We start from the raw sequence: 9,439 nt of genomic DNA on the forward strand, positions 1-9,439 counted from the left end.
CGGGGGCTCCGCTCGCCGTTTCAATTATTGTGTCGCAAATGGCACGTGCAATTTTACCAATTGGAAGTTGATCACACGGTTGGACGATACTTTGTATTAGTTTTCATTGGAATCGCAAGCACCAATCGTTGATCGCGACGAAAATATATTTGTTGTTTCGTACAAGTTCTTGTACGACAAATACTTTTGTTCGAACTTTACGATTGACACGTACTTTGACGACGAGTCAAAACTTTTATACGCTGTCGCGTTGTTGTTGTTGTTGTTGTACCGTTGAATACGTGACTCGTAAGCGCTCGAATTCTTGACGCTGCGATAGCGACCGTATAATCGAGCGTAAGGATGTTTTCAGTGAGCAGGAAGTAATCTGTTTCAATGTGACTCCGAGAGGTCCACGTCTCACTTGTGGTGGCAGCTTAACAGCTAAATTGGACGGAATCGGAGCCTGAAGTAAGGCCGATTCTCATGAAGCTTGACAAACAATTGGATGACCTCAAATGACAAACCAGTCAAGTCTACCTCGAATGTTGTGCAAATGTGTATCGTGGGTACGATAGGGGGGTGGAGAAAAAAGATATCAACCCTGAAATTCTTATAAATGTTAACTCGTTCTTGTATCGGCTTTTGCGTCTATAAATAAATAATCAAAGATTCCAAATGAAAATACGCATTGGAATAATTGGAGTCGAACTATCGTGATCCGGTCGCCCACGTAGGCGCCATTACGCGGCCGTACGAGTTTCTGCATGGAAACGAGGCGATTCCGGGGGAGGGGGGGGAAGGTTGGCAGCCCTTTTTTTTCATAGATACAAAATAAAACCAAGCGAATCAAGTTCGCTCTTGGCTAAGTGCAATTACGGGGGTGTCGCGTCGAGCCTGTCTCCAGCTTGTAAACTCCGTCGGCCATCATGCGTGTCGGACTTGAGTCGAATGAAAAAATTAGTAATTGGTCGTTATTAAGTGCAAGAAACGGTAACCGGTCGCTCACCCAATTCCAATTGCCTTTACCTTATGAACATTGATGCTTCGTATATATGATGTTTTCATTTTATATTTTACTTTGGTATTTCTACGCTTATGGCTACTCGGCTATCTTACCGGTTGATTATTTATTATTTATTTGTCGTCGCGACGCCAACTTTTTCACGGTTTTATGCAGTTTACACTCTTTGCACCGGTTGGTCAGTCTGCGCGCGCGCCGTGCTGCCCACTCTTGTCTATATATGTATATACATATAGCCGGTCAGTTTACAGGTTCCGTGTGGTTGAGTGGGTTGCAGATATTCACTGACTGATTTATTTATGCCGCATCCACAAATCGGTACCTGAGGCGAATGATAATCGAGCTTAAGTATATCGATTCCCGAAGGTCCACCTGAACTAGTTGGCAACAGGCTTTAGAAAGGCTATGTTCGTCCCTGGACACATTTTACGAACAATGGAACCGAGATATGACTGACGAACAATGACAATATTGTATCGTGAACAAGATACGCGCGCACAAAATTTCTTTGTTCTCGATACAAACTCGACGTAATCCGGACGGATCGGTCTTTGGATGAATTTTATAATATTTTCGCAGTCATTAATATTTATGTCACTGACTTTTTGCTTCTTGTTACTTTCCTTCAGGGACACCCTATATCGTCTGACTTTGGATTCACTGACGCCTTTGGAACGTGCCGTTTGGACGGCCTCGCCGGAGAAAGCATCGGTGTGTCAGGACAAGGGTCAAAGTGCACAGGATTGTCATAATTACATCAAGGTGCTTTTGAGCAACGGAAAGAGTCTCTTCACTTGCGGTACCAATGCATTCAGTCCGCTCTGCACGTGGAGAGAGGTGAGTGAATTGAAATAGAAAAAAAAAAAAATTTTTTTTTTTTTCAAAATAATAGTCGTGTACAACGACTATAATCGTATAAATGTATACGTACAGACGTATTTGTGATTTTTGAAAATCGAAGTCTTCCTGGAAATAACAGGGCGAACTCGATTGTATGTGAATTGGCAAACGTCCGAGGCGAAAGGCTGTCTTAATGGAGAAAAAGGGAAAATAAAGAAAAGTAAAAATAAAAGATAACGAGGGGCGGGACAGCTTTAAAAGCCGTTAGGTATTAACTACCTACCTACAGTTGGGTGTATCTCCTATCATTACTCTCTCAAACGAGCTGTTAACAGTATCGTTTACGTGACGATACCAGGAAGCATCACGATTTTGCATTTTATAAATCAATCGAATAATTTTTTGAAAAAATATATTATTCGCTGCTGATCATTACATTTTTATATTATTTCCAGATCGAGAACATAAACAAAGTCACCAGCAGGGTCTCGGGCGTGGCCATGTGCCCTTATTCTCCGCATGCTAACGTTACGGCTTTGCTGGCCAGGGGCCCTAGCGGAGGACTCTTTGCAGGTGCGCCAACTGACTTTTCTGGTGCAGATCCAGCGATATACAGAACACTGGCTTCGCCTAATTTGCGAACGCATCAATACGACTCGAGGTAAGTGGATTTAATTGTGTAAGTTTAATTACGAGGATACCGCACATTGGTGGGATTTATAGAAATTTTTTTGAAATTGATAAATTATTATTTTTCTTTTTTTTTTTTACAGATGGCTCAATGATCCGCAATTCGTGGGAAGCTTCGAGACCGAGGACCACGTGTACTTCCTGTTCCGTGAAGTCGCCGTCGAGTATATAAATTGCGGCAAGGTATAGACATATGGATCGAGGTGGTTTTATATTGGTAAAAAAATTGCGTTGGACTTGGCGTCACTGCAGAACATAACGTTGAATGGTTCCTGAGAAAGCGATTACGCAACTGGAGAACGCGATAGGTTTATTATTATTGGATTAGAATTCTTCGAGCTGTAAATATTGAAGTGTAACAAGAATGCGAGAGATATTTTGTAAAATTGGCAATGTGATACCGGTGGAAAAATTATTAATGCCGTACGGGATGCCTTGTTACTATTTTTTTTTAATTTTATTTTTTGGCCCGCGGGCCCTCTGGTCACTGGATTGACGATCTTGAACGAAATTAGCGAAGGCTGCTCGACTCTTGCAAAAAGCAATTACATAATTTCCACGCAATTACTTGGCTCAGCTGAGAATGCGGTTGGCGTTCCGCTAAGCAATGAAAAAGGAAGCCATTAAAAAAAAAAGAAGCGCTTGGAAGCGTTCGTCCTCGCGTATAGATAATTGGCGGGTCTGCCAGGCTGTTCGCTGTATGAGAATGAACCCTAATCCACTGACGTTTACTTTTAAGATCTTTTTTTTTTATTCGAGTCGCTGGCAACTAGCAACGTAATAATGTGTTCTCCACGCGTCTTCGCTCTGTCAGGTTAATTTTTTTACATCGCAGTTCACTTAATAACACAACGGTTATTATTATATATAGTTTCGAAATTTAATGTTTTGCGTTATTTGCTACATAGTTGTATATTCAAATTTTATTTGACGCTTGGAATTCTTTTGCGTTTGTTCAAGTATAATGCAATTGTTTTATGTGCAATTTTTGTAGTTGTTTTTTTGTCGCCCTTGTACAAACTTTTATTGTTTCTTGTTGTGGTTGGTTTGTCTTAGAAAATTTACTCGAGGATCGCTCGAGTCTGTAAGAACGATCAAGGCGGTCAGACTTTGATGAAAGATACTTGGTCGACATTCAGCAAGGCTCGACTCAACTGTTCCTTGCCTGGGGAGTTTCCGTTTTATTATGATGAAATTCAGGGTGCTGTGTATCTTCCGGAAGAAGGCATCATTTATGCAACCTTCGCCACACCCATGTAAGCGAAAATAAATATAATATCAGTCTTCAAAGATAAGACGTCAAATCGATAATAAAATTGCAAAAGACTTATTTTTTCATGCTGTCTCTGAAAACGGATTCACGGCAGATATGGTAAAATGAAATATATAAATAAAATTGTTTGTAGTTCAACAACATAATTTTATCTTGTTCGTTGATAAGATTTTCTCCACGTTACTCAACTTTTATCGCACTGGTAAAATGTATCACGAATCTCATGATGATATTGTATTTTAGCAATGGCATCGCTGGCTCAGCTATTTGCGCCTTCAACATGTCTGCCGTGGCTGCAGCTTTTAGCGGACCCTTCAAGCATCAGGAAAACATTGGGGCTGCCTGGGAGAAACGACCTGTTTCACATCACAATCGTCAACATTGCGGTCAACCTTCGAATATTCCACCTCATCAGATAATGGACAATCAAAGATATCAATTGATGGACGATGCAGTTCAAGGGATCACAATAACGCCCCTGTACACGGTTACGCTTGAAAGGTTATATCACAATTAATAAATTTAACAATAAAAGTCGAAATGCCTCATGTCGTATTGGACATTGAGGATTTGTGAAATATTTCCTGACATTTAATTCGTTAAGTTTGAATTTCTTTTGACGAGGTGCATTTATTTTTCAGGTTTACTCATATTGCAGTCGATGTCACACCGACAAAGTTACATCGCGGTGTGACGGTTCTTTACGTTGCAACTACAACGGGTCTTATTAAAAAGATTTCAGTACTTCCAAGAACTCAAGAGACTTGCATTATAGAAGTCTGGGGTCCTTTACCCTCACCGGCTATGTCTCTACAGTTTCTGAAAGACAGACAAAGTCTCTATGTTGGAATGGAATCTGGTCTCTTGAGGTATTTATTTATATTTACTGTAATAATATAAATTGGACAATTAATTATATTTCATTGTCACGTTATGGTTTTTTTTTTTTTTAGAATTCCTGTTGCTCAGTGTCATCGACACAGGCGGCGTCAAGCTTGTCTGAATGCACAGGAGCCATATTGTGGATGGAATGAACACCTTTTGAAATGTGCGCCAGCACCGAGTCAAAATTATCTTGCTAACCATTGGCTTCAGGAAGTGACGAAATGCCCGGTTCTTACTGATCCTGTTGATGGAGGCTGGAGTGCTTGGAGTTCCTGGTTACCTTGTCAACATGGTACAGCTGAACAATCATCCACGCATTTCCATTCCCACGGGCATTCTCATATGGAAAATGCAGAAGTGAGTTTGTTTATAGATCACTGTATTATTGTACCGCATATAATTATACTAGAAATTTCAATAATGTTATATGAGTTGTATTTGCATTCAAAGATAAATACAATTTATTTCTTGCTCGATCGACAATCTTAATATTAAATTTTTGTTTGCAATAAAAGTATCATATATTTATTGATGCAATTTTTGTGCAGTGTTAATAATGATCAAATTATTAAATAATTTATTGCTATGCATGACGTTCTTCTGTTGTGCTTGAATGATAATTTAATTTTCATTTCAGAATGTGGACACGTGCCAGTGCCAAACTAGAGAATGTAATAACCCTCCACCACGACATGGTGGCAATGGTTGTGTCGGATCGATGGTCCGAGTTCAGAATTGTACCGTTCACGGAGGTTGGACAACCTGGTCAGCGTGGTCGGGTTGTTCACAAACTTGTGGTTTTGCAATAAAGACTCGTAGACGTACCTGTACCAATCCTGCACCTGCATTCGGTGGTCGAATCTGTGTTGGTCACGATCACGACGAAATTATTTGCATTGACTTACCACCCTGTCCAAAACCAGCTAAAGCTGCACCACCGCCACAGAACGGACAGTGGTCATCCTGGGGCTCGTGGAATGTTTGTTCAAGACCTTGTAACGGTGGTAAGTACCAATACATCTTCTTTCGTATGAAATTTGATATAAAGCATAATTTTATGTTTAATCAGGAATTCGTCTAAGAAGAAGAACATGCGACAACCCTCCGCCTAGAGAAGGTGGGGCTGAATGTTCGGGATGCAGCTTCCAGGTAAAATTAATTAATAGCTGCTTAAACGAAAATTATCAACTTTAATTCTGATTACTATAATTGATTTATTAATGATCCTGGTAGATTGAAGAATGCAATACTCACCAGTGCACTGAGATTCGAAGATATTCCACTTGGACTCCCTGGCTGACCGTTAACGCCACCACGCAAGCCGGAAACGTTGACTATACTGAGAAACGTTTCCGGTTCAGTTGCCGAGCTCAAACAGATGATCCTTCAAGTTTGCGAATTCAGCTTGCCAAAGAGGAAGAACGTTACTGTCGAAACGACGGTTCTTGTCTACGGGGACCAACTAATGGAAACATCGACACCACCTTGGAAGCTGGATGGGCTGAGTGGTCCTCTTGGTCTCCGTGTAATAGACCCTGCAATGGTGGCTCTCAGCATAGGGTTAGTTGGACTTAGTCAACATCATTATCTTTGAAAATAATTTTGCTGGACTTATTAATTTTAGTAAGAAAAATTGATACAGGAATTTTTACACGCCGGTAACAAATTGTGACCAGATGATCATATTTGTGTATTCTATTTGTTGTTTAGGTCAGACAGTGCGACTCGCAACCCTGTGAAGGAGCACCGATGCAAACAAGGGCATGCAACGTGCATGCTTGTCGTGGAACCGGAAGTGGAATCGGAGACAACGAAGGCCAATGGTCCTGTTGGACTGATTGGACGCCGTGCTCGGCGTCTTGTGGTCTTGGTTATCGTACAAGAAGACGTGAATGCTTGGGACCAGGACCTTGCGAAGGTACCAGCTTCTCCAGAGAGTCCTGTGATATGCCCAGTTGTGAATGTTTACACGGTTGGGACAACTGGAGTCGTTGGTCACCTTGCGACGGGGACCAACAATATCGCAAACGTCAATGTCTGCTTCAACCAGGGATTGGAGTATGCCATGGACCTAGTCAGGAGGTTCGTGACTGTAATCCTGATTGGATGGATAATGGTGAGTAAAATAAAATATTAATTTCAACAATTAATTCGATCGTCATTTAAAATACATTCATATATATATTATTTTGCAGAGATAGCAAGTGCTCTTCCTACCAGCGTAGAGAAGGCTGGTATTTCCGTTGGCGCTGTCGTCGGAAGTTGCATTGCCGGCTTTATAATTGGTCTAGGGCTTACTGCCATTTTGTGTTTCTTGTACGTCAGACGCCGGAAGCCACGTGTACCAGGTAGTCCTCATTACATCAGCAAGCAAAATCCGTACGTGACGGTTCCACTCAAGGAGGTAAGTTGACAAAGAAATCTTATCAAAGAAAGTGGAGCATTCAGTTTATCCTGTTAGTGAACAATTAACAAAGTGACATCTCTGGGTTTCAGGTAAATACAAAACGGCAGCCTAGTTTCTCTGGAAGCACCAACGGAAACGGAACTCTTCGCACTAAGAACAATCCCAACGTCAACGGTCTGGGAAGTCCAAAATTATATCCAAAAAGTTTGGATTACGAATCAGCAACTCTGAAACGTAACAGTCATGGTCAGCCGCATATTCGGGCCGACTTGGATCAGGACAAATATTATTGAAAAGTTTAAACTCAACACAATAGTAATAAGCGTTGACTATAATAGATATATGTTTTATTTTTAATCACAAATTTTACACATTTGTTCATTAAGAGTATGAACACTTTGTTTATTCTACTTAATTAAGAGTAGGCCGCGATAATAATTCATATTAAGTGATAGTTGAGTGTATCAAAAAGTTTAACTAGAAAAGGTCTCTGAACTCAGCGGATAGAAATACTTTGCTTGAATTTTCAAGTACGGAGACCACTGATAAGTACCTTGACAAGACAGAGCGTTAAATTGTCAGTAACTCTTAATAACAATTGGCATCTTGATTAATAAGTGCTCTTAATGGTGTTGCTCAATATCCCGAGCCAAGAGCTCGTAGATGAGAATAAGAAATGCAATTGCCACATAAACGAAAGAACTCTACGTGTACGAGATAGCAACAACAAATGTATACAACAAAATGAATTAAGTAGGAACAAAAGGATCAGTATTTTATTGAAGTATGAAATCAGAAAACAATGTATGTACGAGATTATGCAATTTTTCGTGGGTCGATATGTTAGCCTCCCACATGATTACGAGACAAATTTTTATATGAGCGCGAACGAAATCTTGGTTTCGAGAGGAATGTTCATTACTGGAATGAATTTTTTTTTAGTTTATTTTCTTCACTTTCTTTCATTCTTTCGCTGTAAATAGAAGAAGGAGGAGCGAACGCTTGGGCATTTAAATTTCCGCGCATCTGTATAAAGTTCTCTCACGTACTCATAGTATTTTGTGTACTCTCGTTATGTGTTTTAATTTTAAGTGAGATACTGTATGTCGCCTTGATCGCCATTCGAATTCCGTGATCTTTTTTTTATATTTTTTTAAAGCCACTATCGGATATATAATTTGAAAATGTTATGAACAATCCAAGCAGGGACGTTAAAAAAAACACTTATTAAAATAACAGTGTTATACAGCTCGCATTATATATTTTGGATGAATTTTTCTTTAATTCGTAATTTATTGCTTGTGTAGGAGATTTTGGAAAATTAGTCAAAGATCACGTGACTGTCAATGGTCGTCAGGTAGCTCTTTTTGTAGTAGGAGCCGAAAAAGCCATGAAATCAAAAAGGTCGTCTGTATATATATAGTGATACGCCGAAAATAATTTCGAGCTTCCATTAAACGACGTAGTGCCATGATACGGAATATTGTAAATAGTTAATCGTGTTTTGCACCCGGAAATAATCTTAAGATTCATCATTGTAGCCATATATTATTGAGCCATGAAATCAAATCTAGATTGAGAGACATTTTTTTTACGTTTTACGCCATAGACAATCTCGAGGTTGAATTGATTTCATGGTTCGGATAGTAAGATAAGAATGCCCATGAAAAGCATAGATCTTTATATTTAATTTTACTGCATCCCAATTGGCTCATATTGAGTCGCCTAATGCGTAAGCCTAGTAGCTTTATATAACGTGTAATAACCGGAAGTGACGTAGTAACATACATTTATTATATACTTTGTTTTGTCCTTTCTCCTTACATATTCCCGTGACAAGTACAGATACAAGCAACATCGTCAAGGACGGCGAGATTTTATTTTTATATTTTCGCAAGATCTGCCTGTACTTCGCTTCGGCCACAATTTTAATAAAGAGGTTTAGTTTTTCGAAATTATTGTCATTCATTTTTTGTCCTCAGTACCTTGTGTTTCGAGCGACCGAACTAAAGAAAAGTGCTCCTCGCAAAATGACCGTCAGGAAGTTAGCGTCAAAGGATAAAAATTTATATGTTGCTGAAGGTAGTGCCCGGACTCGCAGCGCTCATTCCTCCTTGAGCCGGTCTCCTATACTGGTCTCTTGGAAACACCCCTCTTATCCATTTCCAACCTTCCACTTCTTCTATATTTATTTCATCTTTAATTCCTTATTTCTTTATCTGTCGTTCTTCACTTTCTTATTTATCTCTTTCTTCATTTCTTCTCCACTCTTATAACTCTATTCCTTAATTTTCTACTTCTTTATTTCTATTTTCATTTCTTTCTTTTCGTTTCGCTTTGT

At 39.6% G+C, this 9,439-nt stretch overlaps 1 protein-coding gene across 3 annotated transcripts in view; it reads left to right on the forward strand.

Annotated features, from left to right (window-relative positions):
* The window catches only part of LOC107266339 (semaphorin-5A), a 44,242-nt gene extending 35,189 nt beyond the window's left edge, over window positions 1-9,053 (forward strand). For all 3 annotated transcript variants that reach the window (XM_025083596.1, XM_015736719.2, XM_015736718.2), the window contains 13 exons: window positions 1,633-1,840; window positions 2,299-2,504; window positions 2,617-2,716; window positions 3,590-3,789; window positions 4,050-4,307; window positions 4,448-4,675; window positions 4,760-5,048; window positions 5,329-5,695; window positions 5,761-5,840; window positions 5,925-6,251; window positions 6,402-6,807; window positions 6,887-7,095; window positions 7,188-9,053. In XM_025083596.1, the coding sequence (XP_024939364.1) occupies window positions 1,633-1,840; window positions 2,299-2,504; window positions 2,617-2,716; window positions 3,590-3,789; window positions 4,050-4,307; window positions 4,448-4,675; window positions 4,760-5,048; window positions 5,329-5,695; window positions 5,761-5,840; window positions 5,925-6,251; window positions 6,402-6,807; window positions 6,887-7,095; window positions 7,188-7,391 (3,082 nt within the window). In that variant the 3' untranslated portion in view covers window positions 7,392-9,053. The remainder of the gene's footprint in view (window positions 1-1,632; window positions 1,841-2,298; window positions 2,505-2,616; window positions 2,717-3,589; window positions 3,790-4,049; window positions 4,308-4,447; window positions 4,676-4,759; window positions 5,049-5,328; window positions 5,696-5,760; window positions 5,841-5,924; window positions 6,252-6,401; window positions 6,808-6,886; window positions 7,096-7,187) is intronic.
* The last annotated feature ends 386 nt before the right edge of the window (window positions 9,054-9,439 follow it).

Source organism: Cephus cinctus, unplaced genomic scaffold, assembly GCF_000341935.2.
Source record: "Cephus cinctus unplaced genomic scaffold, Ccin1 Ccin1_scaffold0307, whole genome shotgun sequence".
NCBI classification, from domain to species: Eukaryota; Metazoa; Arthropoda; class Insecta; order Hymenoptera; family Cephidae; genus Cephus; species Cephus cinctus.